We start from the raw sequence: 25,269 nt of genomic DNA on the forward strand, positions 1-25,269 counted from the left end.
CCTTGTCTTTGCTTGCCTTCCAAAACAAGTAAAATATTTGACTAATTCTTCTTTCACAGGCCTTCTGGCCCTCTGGGTCTTCATGCTGTTAGCACACAGACAGCAGCACAACAGTTTATTGCCTTTAACTGAGGAGTGGGATTCACTTCCAACTATCCCTCTTCCTCCCCTCCTTGATTGTTTTTTATTTGTCACTTACCGATTCCATAGTTCCCTGGTGTTTCAGCCCCTCTCCTTTTCCTCCTCTCTCCGGGCCTGTGGGGTGAAACACACCATACTTTCCTGCTGGTCTCCTCAGCTGCTCCCCATTGCTAATGAGCCCAAGTGCATCCACCCACTGAGTTGCCCCTTCTGGTTTTGGATTCCTCCTTTTCTCTTTATTCCCTCCACCCTCCTCAAACATTCTTCCTCCTTTCCGGGTAGCCATGAGGAATCATAGGAAACATTTTTCAGAGCAGTATTTGTCAGTGCACTTGGATCTGTGGCCTCTGGACATTTGATGTTTGCCCCACCCTAACCCCACCACACTTACATACGTATCTTAAAATTATATAGCATAAATTATTTATATTAATGTCTCTCTCCCCTCTAGGTTGTGAGCTCATTGTGGACAGTCAGCAGGTCTACCAACTCTAAAATACTGTACTCTTCCAAGCACTGAGTACAGTGCTCTGCATATAGTAAGCCTTCAATTAATACCATTCATGTGATGAAGAACAGGTAGTTGAGTTGTAGAAATCCAATTCCCTGTCCCCTCTGCTTTATTCCCAAGTTCTTTGCTCCATGCCTAGACTGCCTGATATTGACCACGGCTAAATTAGGTTACAAACACCTTATATACAATTAAGCAATTAATCCACATTTTTTGAATGTTCACTGTGTGCAGAGCACTGTACTAAGCACTTGGGAGAGTACAACAGAGCTAGAAGACATGCTACACATGTCCACGAAGAGCTTATAATCTAGAAGGGGAAGCACACATTGTTATAATATCTATATATGTGCTGTGAGGCTTAGGTGAATATCAAGTACTTAAAAGGTACAAATCCAAGTGCCAGGGTGACACAGAGGGAGAGAGGGTATGGGAAATTAGGGCTTAGTTGTGCGTGTTTTCAGAAGTAGATTGTTTTTTCATTTTCTATATACCTTCCCTTCCCAACTCTTTGATATAGCAGAATTCTTATAAATACCATTACAGTACCCTGAACTCTCTTTTACGAGTTGGCCCTTCTCTGTCTCAGTGCGCTCCAAGGCAAAAACTAATTTTCATAAATTCCAAGTTTCAAGAAGACATCCCTGAACTGCTAATAGGGAAAATGAGAAATATGTGTTACTTACTTGCCTGTCAAATGGTGAAAGAGCATAATAGCCACGAACAGAATTTTCTTCTGTAGAAATCCTCTGTTCCCCAGACCATTCCCTTGCGGTTTATTCTCACTAATGTCACTTGGCCTTTGAGTGAAAAATTCAAATATTCAGATGTGGAGAAATTCCAAATTTTAAAAGCTGAATCAGAAACAAATCAGCTAAACCAAAAATGCAGAAACTGGTAGGTTATTTTTGAGTTAGGTTACTTTTATTATTTTACAATATACCTCCCACCCCGCCATTCCCACCAAAAAAAAAAAAAATGCCTTTACAGATGCCTTAACAGTTCTACAAGAGCTGCAATACTGGCAAAAGCAGCACACTTAGATTTTTAACACAGAAACGTCAAACTGTCATACCTACTTGTACTGAACCATTAATATCAAGGAGGTGTAATAATTCAATAAGTACGTGTGCGATAATGCAAAAAATATGCAAACATGTTAACACAAAAGTAAACTTTCATTCAAGGCTATAAAAATGAGGGTTTGTGTTTTTTATTTTTAATTTTTAAATGCATCCAGTACTGAAACATTCTAGGCAGCAAGAACTATTATGTACTTAAAGCAATAGTATACTCAAAAACTCATTTTCGGTTGTGCGTGTCACCTGAATTAGAAAGACTAGACATACTGAAAACAAACAGAGAGCTAGGCTGCAAATACCTCCCCCCACCCTACCCTAGAGTCACATTTCAAACAGGTGAAATCCAAGACTTTTGTTGGTGTTTGCTGTTTTCCACTGTTCCCCATTCTCCTCCTCGTCCCCCCACCGCAGCTGTGTGCCTTATAGTGGCTGAGGTTGCTGGAGGCTTTTCATTCACGTAAAGGAGAAAAGTGTTCTGGACTCTGCGTCATTCTGGGCTCGAGTCACGAGGAAATAAATGCAGCAGATATAGTACGGATGTTGCTACAAAGAACGTTTTCTGCCTGCTGAAAGGGGTTTATTTTTTTTTTTTCATGACAGCACTGTGGTTAGTTGTCTGTATTTTGGTAGTACAATATAGCAACTTTCTTGATTTCCAAATACTCCAAAGCTTACTAATGCATCACATATCTAATATCTTATATTCTAACTGCCTCCTCTCCAAAAAAACACAACCACCTGACCTTCAGTGAAGCTATTTTTTTTTTGTTTTGGACCGGGCACACAATAACAAAGTGAAAAGAATAAGATCTCTTTGTAGAAAAGTAGTCTGCAAACCACAGTTACAGAAATCCAATTCCCTGCCCCCTCCGTCTTATTCCCACTGCTGCATTTTCCCAGAAAACTCAAGAAAGGCAATAAAAGGAAATAACGACTAGGGAATACTGGGGAGGGGGCGACAAGTAGATTTTGGATTTTCAACTTTGATCGCGTAAGTGGCACAACGGCATTCTAGGCATTCAATTTTGTTTTTCTTTTTCAAGTTTATGTCAGTTCTATCTATTGATATTTTTGCTAGTCGCAGGACAGTGTGGAACAAATAGACTAAGGCCTCCAAGCCACTTCCTACTGCAGGTAAAGCTATAGGGGGTGACACCCCAGCAGATCGCAGCTTTCCAACCTTGTTCTGTCAGCCTACATAGCAGTCAGTGGCTCCCTAGCAGTATAAACATACACACACACGCACATTCTCATCTACACGTATTCTCCTAGAACAAGATGCTTACAACATAATTTACCATTCATCCTTTTTTTTCCTACTCCATTGATTTCTTGCTGCAAAATCTCATCAAACTTCAGTGGTTTTAGGGGCTGGGAAATTACTGCAGTGTACCTAGGGGTTACTGATATCCCAATTCATAGAAAGTCTCATATACAAAGGAGTGGAGGAAACTCAGGTTCTGTGAACATGATAGGCCAAAAAAAAAAAAAAAAAGGAGGAAAGACAATGGAGACCTACTGTCTTCTAGATTTCTGGCCTAGAGAACCAAAAGAAGCATCCTTCATAAGGAACAAAGACACACACAAAAAAAAGAAAAACAAAAAAAAAGGCTTATTGATTCATGCACAATTAGAGTTAAAAAGAATTTCTCGGTAAGGTCCTGAGACAAGGTGAAAATGAGTTTTCCCAATCACATGGCTCATGTGAAGTAAAACCTTAAAGCTGCGTATGCATAAATGTTTGTTTGTTTTTCATAGTGGACCCATATAAAAAATGTGAGGCAATAAAATGTTCAGGAAAAACCACCAAATTAAGAAACAAAAATAATACTAATAACCAAAACACAAAGCAATTCCATCTGAGGCCTCTGTCCTTTCAACCGCCAGGCAGGCTAAACGTCCAATAAAATGGATATGCAGCATACGTCATCTAAAAACTCCCCTTGATATCTTATTGCGAATTGCACTTGACAGTTCACCATGCCAATGGAAAACTGGACCTTCCCCCTGCCCCTGTTGGGGTTCGCAGTTCTCGAGCCCCAGACTTCAGTCACCAGTAAAAAGAGCGGGACAGAAAGTTGGCGGCCGTGCTCAGCCAGCTGGCTCCGCCTTCCGGGTGGGAGCCGACGCGAGACACGGCTTTATCTTGTTCCTTTGTGGGGCTCTCATCCTCAGGCAGGTAATCAGGGAGGTCTGTGTTCTGTTCAACTTCGACAGGGGCATCTTGGAAAGGGACCAGCATCTGAGAAAGAGGAAACGATAAGGAGTCATCGGCACCGGGACTCGAGGGGATCAGAGGCCAGGCCCCCGAAGGTTTGGAATGCACTTTAGGAAAATGATGCTACAGGGTTTCTCCCTTTCCAAGGATGAGGCACGGCCAGCGGTGGGGTCACGTTGGCAAGCTGCATTTCTCCCGGCAAATTCTACGCCTCGCAAAAGAGATCTAGCAGTTGGATTTCCCGAATCAACCAACAACTTCCCAGTGGTCCCTGGGTCCTTTCACCCGAGACCAGAGGCCCACATAATAATAATAATACTAATAACGGTATTTATTAAGCGCTTACTATGTGCAAAGCACTTTTTTAAGCGCTAGGGGGATACAAGGTAATCAGGTTGCACCACAGGGGGCTAACAGTCTTAATCCCCATTTTACAGATGAGGTAACTGAGGCACAGAGAAGTTAAGTGACTTGCCCAAAGTCACACAGCTGACAATTGGCGGAGCCAGGATTTGAACCCCTGACCTCTGACTCCAAAGCCCGGGCTCTTTCCACTGAGCCACGCTGCTTCCCACATGTGCAAAGACCATCATTTCACCATCACGTGTGGGAATGTCCCGTGTCCACCGGCTATGCATGAACTCTCTCCGGGCCCCTTTTTACCTGACTTTCCCCCTCTGGACTGTAAGCTCACTGTGGGCAGGGAACGTGACTACCGACTCTGTTATATGGTTATACCGTACTCTTTCAAGCACTGAGTACCATGCTTTGCACACAGTAAGTGCTCAATAATAATAATGGTATTTGTTAAATGCTTACTATGTGCCAGACACTGTACTAAGCGCTGGATAAATATGATTGACTGACTGGCCAGGCAATAAGAGGCCTTCCCAGACTGAGCCCCCTCCTTCCTCTCCCCCTCCCCATCCCCCTCGCCTTTCCTCCTTCCCCTCCCCACAGCACCTGTATATATGTATATATGTTTGTACACATTTATTACTCTATTTATTTATTTTACTTGTAGATACTTATTCTATTTAATTTATTTTGTTAATGTGTTTTGTTTTGTTGTCTGTCTCCCCCTTCTAGACTGTGAGGCCGCTGTTGGGTAGGGACCGTCTCTATATGTTGCCAGCGTGTACTTCCCAAGCGCTTAGTACGGTGCTCTGCATACAGTAAGCGCTCAATAAATACGATTGAATGAATGAATGAATGAATGAAGGTAAGGGAGGTTCTGTTGGAGGCAAGAACCTACTCTTCTATATTCTTCCCTGCCATCAATACCTTCCCTCTCAGGCATGTTGTCACCCAGTTAATGCTATAATAATAATAATAATGGCATTTATTAAGCGCTTACTATGTGCAAAGCACTGTTCTAAGCACTGGGGAGGTTACAAGGTGATCAGGTTGTCCCACTTGGGGCTCACAATCTTAATCCCCATTTTACAGATCAGGGAACTGAGGCACAGAGAAGTTAAGTGATTTGCCCAAAGTCACACAGCTGACAAGCGGCGGAGTAGGGATTAGAACCCATGACCTCTGACTCCCAAGCCTGGGCTCTTTCCACCGAGCCACACTGCTTCTCTAATACACCAAACCTCGCCACATTCACCAAACCGGGAAGTAAGTGGCCCCCAAATGCTCGCCCCCTCCCACGGCCCCATACTCAAGATGCAGTGTCGATGCCTCTGGCTACAAAGCCTCCTGCATCCACTTCACTCTTCATGCTGGAAATACAGCCACCTCCTGGCTATCCGAATTTTCCAAAAATGCTCCAGGTCAGGTAGACGGGAAGAACTAAAATCAGCCTCTCACCTCCTCTCCACTTTCACTTTTCACTACTTGCTGTGCTTTCATAACTTTAGTAGACGCTATTGCTGTGGCCAGTGCCTAGATCAGGAAAAAAAGACAAATGAAAACGGGACAAGCAAAATGCTACGTGCTGATTCCGCAACTAAACCGACGTATTGATTATCCATTCTAAAGGACCCACCTCTGCTTTCAAGTCCGAACGGATTCGTACCACACATCTCTGAACTGCCATTTGAAACGTAAAGCTAATGACACCTTTAATTTTCAACAAAGCTTCTTCACACAGATTTCTCCGGGACTGAAAAGTAAGAATGTACAACATTTAGAAAGGGGGAAAAAATGGAGAAATTGCTTCAAGGCATTCTGGACTAGATACTCACTTGATTTTGGAAAAATGAGAGGAATAAATTGAGCTGATTCCTTAGAAACATAAGCATTAATTTTGAGTCTGTTAGGAATTTTCCCAGAGAGAAGATGGACAATTTTTGCTTACCTCTCAAAACAAGCAGAATGGAATCAGGTGTAAATGATCAGGAGAGAAGAAGTGCTGAAAAGGAGAGAGCATTTTTCTCCATTTCATCAGCTAAACAGCCCCCTGTGGTTAAGTTTTGATTGACTGAAGTGCTCATCGATGAGCAGTTAGTGTATAAATTGCTATTTATCAGACACCTTGTATCCATACTGACTGAACACATCAAAGCAGCTGCTGGATCTTTCGGCTACCTCCTCTGGGGCGGCACACAACATAAACGTATCTCTGGTGTTTAGATAGCACGGTTCTGACTAAAAAGCAGTGAACCGCCGTGTTTTAAAGCGACAGGGAGAGTCATGCAGTGGGCTTCTCATTACTGCCTTACCCCAAAGGCTTTCTTCCAAAATGATGGATGTTTTAGGGGGTGGAGGAGCAGTGCTGACATTTTCTTATTTAACAGAGAAGCAGTGTTGCCTAATGGAATGTAAACAGGCCTGGCAGTCAGAGAACCTTGGTTCTAATCCCAGTACTACCACTTAATAATAATAATAATAATGATGATGGCATTTGTTAAACGCTTACTATGTGCAAAGCACTGTTCTAAGCACTGGGGGGATACAAGGTAATCAGGTTGTCCCATGTGGGGCTCACAGTCTTAATCCCCATTTTACAGATGAGGTAACAGGCTCAGAGACATTAAGTGACTTGCCCAAGGTCTCACAGCAGACATGTGGCAGAGCTGGGATTCAAACCCATGACCTCTGACTCCAAAGCCCATGCTCTTTCCACTGAGCCATGCTGCTTCTCTTGCCTGCTTGCCTGCTGGGTGATCTTGGGCAAGTCACTTAACTTCTCTGTGCCTCAGTTTCCTCATTTGGAAAAATGGGGATTCAATACCTGCGTTCCCTCCTACCTAGACTGGGAGCCCTCTGAGGGACAGGAACTGCTTTCAACCTGATTATTTTGTGTCTATACTTGGCACTCAGTTCTCAACCCATACCATAATTATTATTATCTCTTACAAGTGAGTTACTGCAAGAACAACCAGGATCAACCACTGGTGGGTTTTAGGTCCTTGGGGCCACCAGCCATACTTTTGGATCAGGGAGCTGAAGATTAGGAGAAAAGTGCAACACCAGGCACCTACTCCTGTTCTGAGGGGAAGAAATTTTGTTTCACAAAGATCAGCTCCCTGATTCAAATCTGCTGTCTCGGGCCATGACACCAACCACCTCAGCACCCATTATTTCTTCCTGATTTATTCACTTGCTTTGTGTCTCATTTACAAAACTTTACTCCTGTCTACTGTATTCATTAAAAAAAAAAAAATCGATCATTTTGGGGGTCTACTCTCTCCCCCCATTAAATTGTAAAACCCGACAGAGCTGGGACTGTACCTTTTACCTCTCTTCGACAGCTTTCTGAAATGACTCTAGAAGCAGAAGCTAAATCCAGCCAGAACACAGTCAGATTTTATTTAACTCCTCTAATGAGCTGAGAAAACATGCTGATGGGCTCTGGGCAACACAAGGTCTGTTTCTCCTCTCTACACCATTTAAATTCGTTGACACACTTTTAGCTATGAGCAAGGCACACTTTGCATCGATGATTAAGGGCCGACCTGCCAAGTGCCGCCTCACCTTCCTTTGTTGGTAAGCAAGACGGAGGCCTTGAGATTAGATGGGCCGAAGCCAATACCGGTATGACGTACTTCACTTGGCAGGCGCAGGACAAGTAACGACGTTTAGGAAATGCTTGGAGACGCTCTCACTCCCAAACAAAGCAACCCACTCAAAAAACATACTACGATATGGGCTCGGACTGGCGTGGGCCCCCAAAGACCAGCAAAAAGGCCCACAGATTGCTGGTAAAAATTTTACAAATGTGAATCCGGGACCATCTCCCTGCAGAGTTACGTCCTTGATTGTGACTCAGGGCTAAATCGCCTGGAAAGCTCTGAGTAAACACAAAAGCAAAGCAACAAGTAACATCTTCACATTGGGTCCCATTTCTCCTCCCCTTCAGTGTATTAGGTCCGGGGTCTGAATCAGCCAAAAGGGACAATCGATGTGCAATATGTGAGAATTTCTCGAAGGGCCTGAAAATGTGCAATATGTGAAGAATTTCTCGAGGGGCCTGAAAATGTGCACTGATAGACGAGGACCAATTTTGAAAGCAGGAATGGATGGTGGTTTTCCCCACCACCCACAGCGTTTCTGAGCTGGACTCCTAGAAATGTCCACCCCGGATCTTAGCCAAGATCCACCAGTTTCGTGGTGGCTTTATGGCCTATTACCTTCCTAAAGCTCCCAATTCCTGGTGTATTAGGAAACCTCCCACCCCTGGCTTCCTTTGGCCACTGGGTTCCAAATGAAAAGTTGGCCTCGATGATTGACCGGCCAGATTGCTGAAGGAAAACCGAGAGGAAGGGCACAAGCTGCTCTCTGCTCGAGACCCAAAGGTGCGAGGGACAGAGAAGGCTGCTAAGAAATATTCTGACAACTTCGTTGTGGTAAGAAACAAGGTTGCCCACAGCTATGTCGGTTGTGAGAAAGGAGGACTCATTAAAATTGCTCGGGTCTGGTTTAGAAAGTTCCCTGTGTAAAGGAAATGTGAAGTGTAGCTGGAAGTTTAGTCACGTGATATTTTCCTTTGTACCCAGACTCTGCCTTCGGCTCGGGCGCCTGGGATACACCTACCGAATCATCGAGGCCGTCTATATGTAAAACCACCGTTTTGGCGCGTTTATTTGTGGCTCCCAGGAAAAACTGCGCTTTCCGTCGGCGGGAATTCATTTCGTTCATGTTGCCGGTGTCTTCCGTGTTGGAAGACTGAAGGATGTCATAGATTTCAGAGGCCAGAAGCTTAGTCTCCCCTGGAGTTGTAGTCCTTAAAGAGAAAGAGGAAAAACCAAATTTGTACTAAGTTCTGACTGCATTCCTGTTGTTTTCTCATCATTTTTCAGGCTTGAGGAAGAGGATTGCTTCTTCAGTTCTGATTCTCCTTTAACAGAATGGTGCACTTAGGTCAGTTAATAAGCAGTCAAATGCTACAACCTAAACTGTATTAGTAGTAATAGCATTTACTGAGTACAATGAACTATACTATGCACTAGATATGCTCCCTGCCCACAGATAATATATATTCTAATGGGGGAGACAAACACAGAAATACATTCAAGAGTGGAAACAGCAAACTAAGTGTTCAGTCAAATATATGTAAACTCATGCTAAGAGTGGGCAAAAATAAATATATATATGCAAATCAATTTCCAACACATTCTTGCTATATAATCAGGGGCACATTTTCTAAAATATTTGTTAAGTATGTACTTTGTGCCGAACACTGTTCTAAGCAGCGGGGTACATACAAGTTATATAGGACAGACCTTGTCCTGTGTGGGGCTCACAGTTTAAGTGGGAAGAAGAGCAAATATCTCCATTTTACAGTTGAGGAAACTGAGGCATAGAGAAGTTTAAGGTACTTGGCCAAAGTTACATAGAAAGCAATTGGCAGAGCTGGGATTAGAACCCAGGTCCCCCCCACCCCCCCAACACACACACACACACACACACACACACACACACGATAGCCTATGGATATAGGGGAAGCGGCATGGCTTCCCACTTGTCTACTTGGTGACTTTGGGAAAGTCATTTCACTTCTCTGTGCCTCAGTTATCTCCCAGTATGTAAGCCCCATGTAGGACAGGGACTGTATCCAACCTGATTTGCCTGTATCCATCCCAGAGTTTAAATACTGTGCCTGGCACATAGTAAGCGCTTAACAAATACCAGAATTATTATTATTATTACTACTATTGAGAGGTGGGGAAAAAGAAAAGAGAGGGGTAATTAGGGCACTATGCAAATGCAGTATTATTCCCAGGCTTGGCAGTCTAGGTCCAATATAAACTACAACCACCTAGGAGAGGAAAAAATATTAAGGCCACTATCTTTTCTATTGTCTGGGGGAGAAATTAACCACTGCTGTGTCTCAGTCAACCACTAATCCTCAATGCCTTGTTCACGTGTTGCTTTTAAAAACAATATGGTAAAACTCATCTGAAAGGCCTGGAGCCTTCTGAAAAGGTCTCATTCATAAAAAAACTATTCTGTGTCCGTAGCTCTTTCAGACTAAACACAGTTCTGCACATTGGGAACCAACAAAGCTGAAATGATGTTGACATGAGACTGCTGGAAAAAATCAAAATGTGAATGGCTTCTGAGCCATTATTTCATTCAGGGACACTTGTACTGGGTTAAAGGTAGTAGGAGATTGATTCGGGGTAATTATTTCCATTAAGTTTTCAACAGCACATGCAAAAAGGCCATCGCAGGCAATAGCTGAACAAGGATTTCTATATTTGAAATTAACAGGAAGATGCTTTAGGAAACTGTCTCAGCAATGAATAATTGAATGATATATTGCCCTCAGACTACTCCATTATTTAAATCAGCATTAAATTGAGCCCTTTAAAATAAAAAGAAAACTAAAACATTTAAACTTCTGCTTATAAATGTCTGATGTAGAAAGTGTATTAGCCAAGTGGATCAAAAAGCAGGTGGTGAACAGTTATCAAGATACAAGTTTTTATTTGATGCTTTTAACTTGAATTATCAGTTACCTAATGGCCAATGACAAAACACACACACACACCCCTCCACGTGCCCCCCCCCCCCCAATACTTTCATAACATTCCCATAGTTAAAATATAGTTTGACAGCTCAATGTCTAATATTCTCCTTAGGAGTCACACACATAAAAGGGTACAAGTCAGACAGGCGCCACTGGCTGTATCAAAATGGAAGTAGGTTTCTGTGCGCAGCATACAATTAATAGGAAAGATAAATCAGGAATTAAACAACTTATCCCACGTGAGGCTCAATGTCCTCATCCCCATTTTCCAGATGAGGTAACTGAGGCAGAGAGAAGTGAAATGACTTGCCCAAAGTCACACAGCTGACAAGTGGCGGAGCCAGGACTACAACCCATGACCCACGACTGTCTCTATATGTCGCCAACTTGGACTTCCCAAGTGCTTAGTACAGTGCTGTGCACACAGTAAGCACTCAATAAATACGATTGATTGATTGATTGATTGATTGACTCCCACTAAGCCACATGTGAATCTTGGAGGCTGACACTGTCTGCCGGGCACCTTCCTCGGTCGCTCCCTTGACGGGATTAGGCATTCAGCTGGGCTGCCGCCTCATGCTCTCTCCCTCCACCCGCCGCCCCACACTACGCTCACTTTTCAAAATTATCCTAGGCATTCTTGGCTCTGGATTTCAGTGAGCTGTCAGAAAGACAATTTCATTCTGAGTGCCTCAGCACTTTTTCCTGATAGCTGTTCCCACAGTTTATGGGAAAGGTCACTGCATTTCTAACATTTGAGATGTTGGCCAACTTCAGCATTTAACGAGTACTACGATGTTCCGGGGGGTGAGGTGCCACTGCTGAGTTTCAGGGACCTACATGAAGGAGATGATTTATTTTCCTGCCGAGACTGCTCTCCAGGGTTCACACTGGATGCCGAAATGATTTCCTGGCTAGGCTGCTACCTACTGGCTCTTCCTCCATCACAATTTTTTTTAGTGGTACTTATTTGGTGCTTACTAAATGCCGACCACTGCACTAATTGCCAAGGTAGATAGATACACGATAATCAGGTTGGACACGGTTCCTTGTCCTACATGGGGCTCATAGTCTAAGTAGGAGAGAGAACAGGAATCGAAGCTCCATTTTATAGATGAGGTAACTGAGGCACAAAAGAGGTAAGTGACTTGGAAGAGATAAGAGATTTGCCCAAGGTCACACAGCAGATGGGGCAGAGCCGAGATTAGAACCCAGGTTCTCTGACTCCCAAGCTCGTGCTCTGCTTCCCATAACAACTGCCCAAAGAGTTAGACCTCTCCCAGCCACGTTTCCTTTTCTCAGCCAGTCTTATCTGCTCCTCACATAGGCACATGTCACATGATTTTGTTACTTTATAGCACATGTCCACGTTCCTCAATTCTCCTTCACACATCCCGCCTTTTAAAACGCAATTTAAATTGCGTTGGACTCAGAAGTCACAGGTTTCATTTCTGAGAAGAGCTTGTTTTAACAACTTTGGTATCATCAGTTTCCACGGCTGGCAACGTATTACAATCTACAACATCTTCTCTGGGTAATTAATGGAACAGGTGTTCGTATTGCAGAGAGAAAAGAAAAAACCCCTTTGCTTTCAAAGAAAAATAAGCATAGTTGGCATGCAGGGTCTACATAGGAATTGAAGAGAAACAATACCTTTTCAATATCACTTAACCTTTCAGAAGAAAGATTTGTACATATTCATTTCTGAATTAGTGAAGGCTCCTTCCACAAAATTTTCCACAACATGAAACTACAAGGCTGGAAAAGACCTTAAAGTCCCCACTTTTTAGTATAGAGAATCTGCTGGTCTGGAGGAGAGGAAAGGTGAAGTTATTTTTGTCCGTCGTGATAATGCACTTGGACAAGGATTATTCTTTTAGAATCAAAATGGCAGAAAGAATTTGGATTATTAAGAGTAACAATGATCTGTATGGGATGAGCAATATTTGTCATCTTCTGCCAAGAGAAATGGGCGGGAGGACGGGCCTAACGTTTACAGATCATTAAGCCTGTTAGATCAATACTATTTATTGAGCCCTTACTGTGTGCAGAGAACTGTACTAAGTACTTGGGAGAGTATAATTATGGGAAGCAGCATGGGGTAGTGGATAGAGCACGGGCCTGGGAATCAGAAGGTCATGGGTTCTAATCCCGGCTCTGCCACTTGTCTGCTGTGTGACCTTGGGCAAGACACTTAACTTCTCTGTGCATCAGTTTCTCATTCGTAAAATGGGACTGAGACTGTGAGCCCCATGTGGGATATGGTCTGTGTCCAACCCAATTTGCTTGCATCCACCCCAGCACTTAGTACAGTGCCTGGTGCATAGTAAGCACTGAAATACAAGAATTATTGTTATTGGTAGAAACATTCCCTGCCCATAAGGCAGTATCCCCATAAACTTCTAATTAGGACAGAATTACAAGCCAGTCTGTAGACCTTTGTAGACAGTTTGCTCCACCTGTTCCTCCTGCCTACACCTGCCTTCTGGCAACGGAAACGCTGGATCGGTTTTCCACCCTGGATGCTCTTGATAACTAATTTGCAGTCTACTTCTGACAAGAGTTTCCACTATCTCCCAAAATCCAAAATAAATCAACAGAGACCATTATACCATCTTATGCGATTCTACCGGCGACGGTATATTCTCATCGTCAAGTCTGTATTCTCCCATGGAGCTCCACGGCCTTAGCGAGCACTATTTCACCAGTCCCTTCCAGACTCTTACGGGACAGCTCAACGTAGATAATGCTACCTTCATTTATAAATGGGGTTCTGAGACACAGAGAAGAAAAATGATTTGCCCAAGGTGACCCAGAGGGCCAGGCCTCCCTTCCTAGGTTGACCTTCTGGCCTACTAGACGGCATCTCCCCCGAGAAGAGCCTTCAAAGTCTTACGGGTCCGTTCAGTCATACTGCTGGCTCATTTAAGAGATTCCTTTCAACGTCTGAAAGGGAAAACGGAAGACAATAAAAAAAAATCAATAGCTCAAGTCGAGACTTGTGTTTCCAAAAATTATGACTGCTCAAAAAAACTAAAACTGAGAATAAGGTGGGGAGGGAGAAGACAGGGAAAGGGAGGGGTTGGCATCACAGTGGTATGATGGGGTTATATCTGCAAGGGATCCTAGGTAATTAAACTCATATTAATTGCCCTAATCTTCTTAGGCAAGTAATAAATTGGAAGAGCTGATTAATGTGCTGGATTTAGTTCAGCTTGTTAAGCCTGGCACCCGGGCAAATACGGCCTATATTGAAAAGCTCTTTTAGCTAAGTAATTGGAATTTTACTCTCTGTAATTTGCTGTTCTATAATAAGAGCTATTCGGCATATTGATTCCCCCGTCACTATTTTTAATACGCGTTGGTGATATTGAAAAGAGTATCATAATGGCGTTTGTAAAAAAAAAAAAAATTCAGTGAACTTCAACCTTTACTATCCATCAGAAGTCACTTTCCCTCAGAACAGAAAATGAGTATATTTCCTCCTAGGCTATAAATCCTAATTCATTATAATTCTAGAAACTGCTAATAATACTTTATATTGTCCATACGGACCCATTAAGATCTCTGCACTCTCCATAAAACCAGTGAATACACCAATGTTAATATTAAAGACCCGCTGACCCCTCACAGCGAACTTGGAAACTTCCTTTTAAAGGGATCGTTTTCCGTCTTCTCTTCTTGTGTTGTTTCTTCCTCGGTTGCTATTTACGGCACACAGATGGTGGATTTGAAAGAGTTCATTTCAACCTGCTGGTTTAGCCCTTATCCGGTTCCGTTCAGGGACACTGCAACCTAAAAGGGTTCTGCCTCACACAGGAAATAGAAGGGGGCAGATGGAAGGAGGGAAGCCACGATGCCTGTTGTAACTCTGACATGAGCATTCCTAAGAAGCAAGGGGAGGGAGCCGAGAGAAGCAGAAAATAAATGATGCGGAAAGTGTTTCAGTCCTCTCCAGACACTCTTCCTGAAGAAGTATTAGCAAAATTTCACAAGCCTAGTGACAAACCACCGCTCTCTTTCTAAATCCCCAAATCTTACCATTCCCCAGTAACAAGTTACAATACAGCACACCCTTCCCATTTCAGCCTATCGTCTTTCAAAACTGTTTTCCTGGAAAATCTCTGTCCACAGGTAGATCCTAAACTGGATTTCAGAACTGGATTTGAAGAGCCGGCGTCTTCAAATTTCTGCTGACAAAGGGCTCCAAAGCTAAAAAGGCAGACCTGGAGAAGGGCTTTTAGTCTCTGATGCTCACTAGGATGCTCGTGTTCCCATTCTGGTCTCCTGCTAAATTAATGGCAGACTTAGCCAGAGTCACAGGGAACTCTACATTCACTTCACAGGGCAAGACTCAAAGTGACAGCAACTTTGAATTCGATCCAGTTCTCACCACCGTGACTAGTATTACATGGGCGAGAAATACGTGACTGTTTTGGCAAAGCAAACGTGAGGAAAGTTCCGTAAGAAACGGCTATATGCAAATGGAGGGCCACAGCAGTCCTTCTGGCTATTCCCCACTTTCCCTGCCTTCCCTATCAATCAATCGTATTTATTGAGCGCTTACTGTGTGCAGAGCACCGTACTAAGTGCTTGGGAAGTACAAGTTCCCTACAAAGAGTTGCCTCCGACTCTCCCTACTGGCATCCTCTTCTTTGGTTTCCCCAGCGCTCCCTGCCAGGCTTAGTCTTTCTCTTCTGCTAATCAAGGAGCAGCCGGCCTTCCCACATTTCCCTTGCCCTCTGGGGCCTGCTGGGTGTGGGATTATCCGTCTGGTGTCTCCTCAGCTGAGCGGCTCCATACAGCACTGCTACAACTCACCCTACCTCAGGCCTCCTAACCAGAAACAGATGCTCTGACAGCTCTCTCGCTCTCTCTCTCTTACACTCATCCTGGCTGCTTGGAGACCCTGGCGTCACCAAATCCAACGCAACAATTATCAGGGTACGAAACTGTGTTTCCCCGAGATTCACTGCCTGGCTCCCTCTGCCCTGCTTGACAAACAATTGGAGAGAACGAGCAGCCCCCAGGGGCAAGCACATCTGCTGATGAACTTAAGATACTGATCAGTCACCTGCAGCCAGTCACACATCTGCCAGGGAAAAGCAACGTCTGGAGAACAGATGCTTGGAATCCCATACCGCTGTTCACTGCAGTTGTCTCTCTCCGCTCTGTCCGAGAGGCAGAGATGAAAAAAGCAGAGATGATTTTCGATGCTGCTTGGACTGAGAAGCAGTCTTGCCCAGTGGAAAGCACATGGGCCTGGGAATCAGAGGACCTGGGTTCTAGCCCCATCTTTGCCACTTTTCAGCTTTGTCACTTTGAGCAATTAATTGGATTTATTGAGTGCTTACTGTATGCAGAACACTGTACTAAGCACTTGGGAGAGTACTGTACAACAGAGTTGGCAGGCACGTTCCCTGCCCACAACGAGCTGAATTGTACTTTCCAAGAGCTTAGACAGTGCTCTGCACACAGTAAGCACTCAATACACACGAGTGAATGAATGAGATAACTTCTGTGTCTCAACCGTAAAATGGGTATTAAAATACCCATAAATATTATATTTATATTATAATATAATATATAATATAATCGTATATTAATATTTAATAAAATATTAAAATACCCAACCATAAAATCCCAGTCTTCCTATTTAGACTGGCATCCCCAAATGGGACAGGGATCGGGTCTGACCTGATTAGCTTGTACCTATGCCAGAGCATAGTACTGTGCTCGGTACATAATAAGTGCTTAACAAGTACCACAGTCATAATGATAATAATAATAATGACCACTCTTATTATCATTCATATTATTATGATCAATAACAGGATGTGCTTGTAACAAAACAAAAGCAAAAAGCATACTCAGGATGTCTACCACATCATTCTGCAGGAGCCAGGTTGAAAACAGGAAAAAAAAGAAACCTTTAGTTTCCAGGAGCCCTTCTTTCAGGACAGAAGCTGCAATTCAGGAAGCAAAAGCCTTTGGGCACAAAATATATGGAGAAGAAAGCAATGATGGAAGGAATAGACATCCAGGACAATCAGTTAGGCCCCGAGGGGACTGTACAAAAGTGGGAGGCCAGCCTAAACCACGAAGAGAGTCCAGAGGCTCTGAAAGGAAGACCAAACACTGTGCTGCTAAGTCATCATCATCATCATCAACACCATCAATTGTATCTGAGCACTTACTGTGTGCAGAGCACTGTACTAAGCGCTTGGGAAGTACAAGTTGGCAACATATAGAGACAGTCCCTATCCAATAGTGGGCTCACAGTCTAAAAGGGGGAGACAGAGAACAAAACCAAACATACTAACAAAATAAAATAAAAAGAATAGATATGTACAAGTAAAATAAATAAATAAATAAATAAATAAATAGAGTAATAAATATGTACAAACATATATACGTATATACAGGTGCTGTGGGGAAGGGAAGGAGGTAAGATGGGGGGATGGAGAGGGGGACGAGGGGGGTCAACCAGCTCGGCTCCAGAGGCAAAACAAGAAAAAGTGGGGAAGAGGTGAAACCGTGCCCTGGCACCTGTTAAAAGTGTACGCTCCCTGTAGGCAGGGAACACGTCACTTCTTTAAGTCTGTAGTTCCCAAGCGCCTAGTACAGTGCACCACACCAAGTGGGCACTCAGAAAGTACTCCTACTCATACTCATGTCCCCTGCAGCTCAGGGCCTGGAGGGTTTACAAAGCCCCCCTTCCCACAGCAGCCATCTGGCCACTTCCAGGAAAGGGGGTCACCCTGGAGAGACCCCTCCTTACCCAAGAGTGAGGGCTGTCAAGTCCAAGCGTTGGGGGTGGGAGGGATTCCTTCAGGAGACTCCCCCTTCTGCTGCAGAGAGCGGGCCAGGGGGCACCGCTCCAGACTGCTCTTGTTGGCGGTACCCTGGAAGAGGGGCTGGCACCGGAGGAGACCCTCGTCCAACCCGGGTCTGATGGGTGGGCAGTCCCCAGAGGCAATTCCATAGAAAGAACAACTCCGGTTTCCGCAGAAGATGTGCTCAAATCTTGGTAGAAAGGACACTTCCCTGAATTTTTCTTTTCCAAATCTGGATCTGGACCCGTAGCACTTCGGGGGCAGTATTTAACTCTCTGGGAAAATGGGGTGCCGGAAAAATAAGACAGTTTTTTTGCCCCACCTATTTGCAAAATTCTGAAATGGTCCCTGGTAGTGAAGGGAGTAGGAGGGTGGAAGGGGAGGTGACTTTCAAGCCTTTGCAAGTATGAGGGGAAGCCGTAACAGCTCTCCCAAAGAACATTGTCAGGCCTGCCTGGGGCAGCCTAACCCCCTCCAGCTTCAGGCCTCTGAGACAGTGGACCTCGATTTGAAACCCAGATCCGTTGTGTGTCTGCTGTGTGATCTTGGGCAAGTCATTTCAATCAATCAATGCTATTTATTGAGCACTTACCGTTTTCAGAGCACTGTACTAAGCACTAAGTACAACAAAACAGAGTTGACTTCCCTGTGCCTTTTTCCTCATCTGAAAAATGCAGATTGAATATCCGTTCTCTCTCCTACTTAGTCTGTGAGCCCAATGTGGGACTGGGACTGTGTCCAATCAGACTGTGTCCAATCTGATTATCTTCTATCTACCCCAGTGCTTAGTACAGTGGGTGGCACACAGGAAGCGCTTAACAAATCTCTCAATTATTATTATTCCCCTACATGTGGCCACGAAGCAAAGAAGCCTGGGAAGGGCCTTGGGATGTCACCTGTACAGTGAACTTCTACATTCAACCTAGAATCATTCTCAATGCCCCTCCTACCACAGAAGGCTTCAAACACAGTTCCCAGACAATTCGTGCCACTTGGTTTATAGAAAAATGCCAAAACCTGATCCCCTGTCATATCAATACCTAGCATATGGCATTGACATAGATAAAAGAATGCCAAAACCTGATCCCATGTCATATCAATACCTAGCGTATGGCACTGACATAGATAAAATACAAACACACTCGCTAGCAGACAAACCCTGAAGAATGAACATTGCTTGCCCATCAACTGTTCTGCCCAAATACAATCACCGGTTAAACTTTATTTGCTATTTGGGAAAGTAAGTCACAATCCTAGTCCCAGTATATTCGGAGAATTAAATTCTTAAAAGAACAATGCATTTCTTAAAGCAAGAAATGAAGTTAGTTAAGATTAGAATATATGGATTTTTTCTGTGTTAATAAAATGACAAGTACACACTTAAGGTATGTACAAAATTGTGATCAAAAGCATTTTCCCCTAGGCCAAAGGGCATTAAGACAAATATATGAAACTACATTCATGTAAGTTATGGTGTTGGGTTAAGAGAAGTAGCATGGCCTGGGAGTTAGGAAGATCTGGATTCTAATCCCAGAACTACCACTTACCTGTTGTGTACTGTACTTACTTTTGAATCACATTTTGCAAGCTCAGCATCATACCCAGTTCCCCTTTCATCTTTTCTCTGTTGGCACGGCATTCAGCCAAGTAGCGAAGAGCCTGAAACACAAAGAGAAAGAAAGAGAGAGTGAGAGAGAGTGAGAGAAAGTTAGTTTTCCAAAAGTGGATAGCAACCCTATCAAACTGTTTCCAAGAACATTCCAAAATAAAGCTACTTAGGATGGGCAATTAAGTCTCTCTCTTTTTTTTATTATTAAACATTCTGCTACCCAAGACCCTTATAATGCGAAATAGCTTTTCTAACCCTGGACTTTTCAATAAGCAGGCTGGCAGAGACACTACTTGCTAGGCTAGTGAGTATAAACTCCTTGGGGGAAAGAAACATGTCACTTCTTTCTTTTGTACTTTCCGAGTGCTTGGTGCAGTGCACTCAGTAAATACTACAACCGCTAAATGTATGGGCTCAACATTAATTCCCTAATATATTTTGCAAGATCTTGCACATAAAATTCCTCCCATCTCTGCCATGATATTTCTAGGGCTCTGCCTTTGAGAATCAATATTTTGCTATGGCTACCACAGAAGCTGCAATTGCAGAAATATCAGGAAGTGGAGTTCTGACACAACCCACTGCTTAAAACTATTCTAGTGAGTCAATGAAAAAGCCTTAAGAGAAGTTCAAATTCAAGAATGGTCACTGTAGCTTAGCTTCTCCGATGAGAAGTGTTTCATCTTAAACATTATTCATGCCACGTGCCTATGATAAAATAATTTTTGAATCCCAAGTTTCCATACGAACTCTGGAAGGCAGGTGAATGAAAACACTGGCAGACACATTTAAATATGCAAAGATGAGCTCCAATACCCATGGGTTAAAAACCGAAATTGAACATGCCAGCTCAAAACACACAGAAATTGTTGGGAATTACTGCAGTACGTGCAATTCTGATGAATTCCAACAAATACCTGGCATTTAGTACGACGTGTGGAGAGAAATCTACTTTCTTACTTGGGTAACTCTTGAGGGGAAGCAGAGGAAAAAAAAAGATATTTCTGGTGGTGTGCCTCTTTTTGAAAAAAATATCTGCAAACTGATGTTGTTAATAGTTTATTCCCTAAACTGAAGCAATTATACAATTGAGGTAGAAACCAAACCTGAAATGAATTGAGTGGGTATTTTATAAATAATGTTGCTCACGTAATCCACTGACACCTGCATTTTTCTTCTCATTAATTTAGATCTATCTAGAAAGAACTGTTACCCTATTTAAAAATTCACCCATAATGTATGTTTTCTACCACCACTTTCAGTGACTGTAACATACTCACTATTCAACATGAAAGAATCATCTCCTCTTGCTGGTTCTAACTTTGCCACACTCCGCAGTATGAAAACACTTGGTGGCTCATCCATTATAAAACTATTACAAGGGGTAAATGATAGCAATAATGAAAGCCTTCATTTCTGTGAATGGAATGGATTTAAGCAATTGCAATTTTACGATCACTGAAATAAGTCATTTCTAGGTCACTTTCATGTCCATTTTCATGTCCATGTCATTTTCATAGAGAAGCAGCGTGGCTTAGTGGAAAGAGCTCAGGCTTGGGAGTCAGCGGCTGTGGGTTCTAATCCTGGCTATGCCGTTTGTCTGCTGTGGGACCTTGGGTAAGTTGCTTAACTTCTCTGTGACTCAGTTACTTCATCTGTAAAATGGGGATTAAGACTGTGAGCCCCACGTGGGACAAGGTAATTACCTTGTATCTACCCCAGTGCTTAGAACAGTGCTTGGGGCGCTTGGCAAATACCATCATTTTTACTATGATTATTATTATTATTAAGTCCGCTCTGCCAAAACACATGACCTTCCCCAGATGTGGGCTGTTGTCCCTGCGGGACTATGAGGGCGAGGCCTTTTGGCCTAGTTGAAAGATCACGGTCAGAGTCAGAAGGTTGTGGGTTCTAATCCCAGCTCCACTATGCCTGCTGTGTGACCTTGGGCAAATCACTTCACTTCTCTGTGTCTCAGTTACCTCATCTGTAAAATGGGGACTAAGACTGTGAGCCCCATAAAGGGACACGGATTGTGTCCAACCTGATTGCCATGTATCTACCCCAGCACCTAAAACAGTGCGTGACCAATAGTAAGTGCTTAACAAATACCACAATTACTATTATTGTTATTATTATTATTCTACAAAGTTGAGGATGTTGGGAAGGCTTTGAGTATCACTGGACTCTTGATGACCTGGGTGGCTACACCCTGAGGCCCCTACTGGTCCCATACAACAGATTCCGAATTTTTTCTTTTATGACGCTTTTTGTACTTCTAACGTTTCAACTTGCCCCTTATGTGTCTGTCACCAAACCCTTCCCCACCTTATTCTTAGACTGGTAGCCCCTGGAGGGTTAGGGGCAGTGTCTAATTCTCACCTGGGTGTTATTTTCCCCAGGATCTGCTGCAGTGCTCTATGCACAGTAGGTACTTAATGAATATTACCGCTAGTATCTTTTAACAACTTTCTATTTTTCATCCTTCAGAACAAGGGCTCAACATCTTTGAGGACCAATCTTCTAGAGAGATTGGGCCAGTTAGAGAAGTTCTTGCAAATGCTCAATTCTGAGACTTCAAACACAGAATCAGGCAATTACATAAGTGACTTTGATCATTTTGGCAACTCCAACCACATTAACTAGTTTTAATGCAAGCACCAGGTCTTTTTTTCCCACAGAAACTTTTTCCCCCCAAACCACAGCACCATTTTAACATCGGCCTTCAAATCATAGTATCTGAAAATTTTACTGCTACCCCAGTGATAGAGAAGTTCTTGCAAATGCTCAATTCTGAGACTCCAAACACAGAATCAGGCAATTACATAAGTGACTTTGATCGTTTTGGCAACTCCAACCACATTAACTAGTTTTAATGCAAGCACCAGGTCTTTTTTTCCACAGAGAGTTTTTCCTCAGAAATTTTTTCCCCCAAAACCACAGCACCATTTTAACATCGGCCTTCAAATCATGGTATCAGAAAATTTTACTGCTACTCTCAGCGATAATAAAACTGAGTGGCTACTAGTTTCACTGATACTACTAGATTTTTTTACATAGTGTTTATGCTGGTACTGTTTTATATTTTGAGGAGTGTTTTTTGTCGGGGGGGGGGGGGGTTTACCACTAGTATTTAATTTTTGCTGCCTCCTTGCACTCTTACCCTTTCATTCATTCAATAGTATTTACTGAGTGCTTACTATGTGCAGAGCACTGTACTAAGCACTTAGAAGAGCACAACAGACACATTCCCTGCCCACAACGAGCTTACAGTCTAGGGGGAGACAGGCAACACTACAAATAAATATAATTACAGATATGTATGTAAGTGCTGCGGGGCTGGGAGGGGCGGCCAAGGGAGCAAGTCAGGGTGACGCAGAAGGGAATGGAAGATGAGGAAAGGTGCGGCAATCTGGGAAGGTGTCTTGGAGGAGATGTACCTTCAATAAGTATGCAGTAAGTTTTGTATGACCCTTACTGAAGCCAATTGAGTGGGCAGGGATCATCAAGGAAACAAACCTTAGGAAAACTACTGTTTCAGTACTGTTGCTAGGCCTTACAGGGATAATTCATCCATTCAGTCAGTCATCTTTATTGAGTGTTTACTGTGGGCAGTGCACTGTACTAAGCGTCTGTGAAAGTGCAACAATAAAGTGACCTTCCTTGCCCACAACGAGCTTACACTCTAGAAGGCGGGGAGACGGACATCAATACAAATAAATAAAATTACGGATATGTACATAAGAGCTGTTGGGATGGGGGATGACAGCAAAGGGAGCAAGTCAGGGTGATGCAGAAGGGGGTGAGAGATGAGGAAAAGTGGAGCTTAGTCTGGGAAGGCCTCTTGGAGGAGATGTGCCTTCAATAAGGCTTTGGGGGGGGGGGGCGGGAGAGTCATTTTTTATCGGATTTGAGGGTAAGTGCTATGTGACCTCAGACCGCACCCATTATATGTAGTAATGTGCTCTTCTGAGCACAGGAAGACTGGACAGGACAGTGGGGATGGCAATGCAAGCCATCACCACAAAAACTATTCAAATGCCTATCTACCGACTGAATGACAGACCTTTCCTTTTTCCCCAAATCCTACACTAAAGTTTTATGGAACACTGGCCTTCCCATTCACCCTTGGGAACAAAGCTTGGTTTCTGAAAGAGCAGTCAGAATAAGTGACTGATTGACTGCCTCTGAGTTAGGCAGATTTATAAAAGCTTGATATTTTCAGAACATGGATTTTTTTTTTCCAGTGAAGGAGGAGGAGCCCAGAGATGGCACTTTGGGAGAGAAATGCTATTAGCTAGTAACCATGTGCAATGAGAAGAGGGAATTGCTACATAAGACACTCAATGGGTGTATGGGGCAAGGAGGGAAGAAGATTGATGCGGAGAATTAAGTGGATGAATGACAGTGGCAGGCTAAGGAAATGGAATGGTCATTAAATAAAATAAAATGAAAACTTTGTCAGGCCTCTATCCCCTAATTTCCTAAAAGGCATTCTACCTTGTTTACTTGGTGAGGGAAAAATTTGGCTGCATAGAGCTTCACCATATGTCAAATTCCCCTTCCAAACCCATTTCACCCTACTCATACACAATTCAATTGAAAGTAGAGAGAAGTGGATGCATCCCATTTGCTTCCACCAACTGCATTCAAGAGGCTTTTGGCGTTCAGGAAGAAGAATTATTCACTGTTTGCCGTATTTGATGAGTCCTGAAGGACAATGTGGTCCAGTGGAAAGAGCATGGGCCTAAAAGTCAGAGGACCTGGATTCTAATCCCAGCTCCACCACTTATCTGCTGGGTGACTCTGGGCAGGTCACTTAAGTTCTCTGTGCCTCAATTATCTCATGTGTAAAATGGGGATTAAGGCTGTGAGCCCCATGTGGGGCAGGGATTGTGTCCAACCCGATTACCTTGTATCTTAGTACCCAGTGTCTGGCACATAGTAAGCGCTTAAATACCATTAAAAAAAATCCTCAAAAGATTCAGAGTCATTCTAAACACTACGACATCTGCTTTGAAGTGGACACTAACTAACTTTGCCCAAATTTACTGTGAGGGCACTACTGATTTTCCAAAATCTAGAAATTCATTTAGCCACCTAACAGGACCAACTGCCTGGCCAGAGTCTTTGGTTCCGTCCTGCCCTGCGGGGGGATCTGGGGGGAGGAGGAGATTGAGGGGAGATGGAGCAGTGGGGTGAAGGGGGGCAGGAGGGGGAAGTAAAGCCGCCATAACCGTGGAGTGCCCTGGTGTATAGGGTGGGTGAGTAGGGCGGGGGGGTCCTGAGCCAAAGCCGAGCTTTCCACCGTCTTTCTTTCCTTTCCCTAAAGATCCAGGCTAGCAGGGAACTGCAGGAGGGAAGGAATGGAGAGAAAATGGCTCAAAACCTGAGCTGGTTTCTGGAGAATCGTCTCTTTCCCCTCAGCGTGGATGCTCAGCCCTGGCAGGCACACAGGCAGCGGCGGAGGGAGCAGACTTTCGGTCCTTGGTCAGTGCCTCCCTCAAGGCCCAAAAGCAGGATGGTTGCAAGCGTGAGGTGAGGCTTATTTAACTTGGCAAAGCAAACCAAGACACACTCGAGTCTTCGGTTACAAAGGACAGTCTTGTGTTGAGCGTGAATAGTCACCGAAGAGGAAGACACGGTCCCGAAACAACACTTTCCAAACTGTCTGGAGACAGCTATGTAAAAGACTCCATAGGGCAGGGTGCCACTGGGTTTTCAACTTCCCCCACATGTGGCAACTAGGCAGGCCTGAGGGAAGGGTGAAAGCAGATCTCTTAGGTCACTCGGCCCTGTCTGCACAGAGCTTTGCCAGCCAGCCTCATGGCCCGCTAGGTACGCAGAATGCTAACTGCACTGTGAACGCCCCGCCGACACCTTTAACCAAAATAGCGGGCAGGACGTTTCTCCATGAGCATGGGTAGAGGAATGCAGCACCATATGCGCC

The 25,269-nt window shown here is 43.8% G+C and overlaps 1 protein-coding gene across 1 annotated transcript in view; it reads right to left on the minus strand.

Moving 5' to 3' along the window:
- Positions 1-1,570: 1,570 nt before the first annotated feature.
- ARMC1 (armadillo repeat containing 1) overlaps positions 1,571-25,269 on the minus strand; it is a 43,911-nt gene continuing 20,212 nt past the window's right edge. Inside the window, exons 3-7 of the mRNA XM_038766659.1 lie at positions 19,278-19,369; positions 8,936-9,125; positions 5,946-6,062; positions 5,768-5,842; positions 1,571-3,976 (exon numbers count right to left, since the gene is read on the minus strand). Coding sequence (XP_038622587.1) covers positions 3,785-3,976; positions 5,768-5,842; positions 5,946-6,062; positions 8,936-9,125; positions 19,278-19,369 — 666 coding nt within the window. The 3' untranslated portion in view covers positions 1,571-3,784. The remainder of the gene's footprint in view (positions 3,977-5,767; positions 5,843-5,945; positions 6,063-8,935; positions 9,126-19,277; positions 19,370-25,269) is intronic.

The sequence above is a fragment of the Tachyglossus aculeatus genome, chromosome 25 (assembly GCF_015852505.1).
Source record: "Tachyglossus aculeatus isolate mTacAcu1 chromosome 25, mTacAcu1.pri, whole genome shotgun sequence".
Taxonomy (NCBI): Eukaryota; Metazoa; Chordata; class Mammalia; order Monotremata; family Tachyglossidae; genus Tachyglossus; species Tachyglossus aculeatus.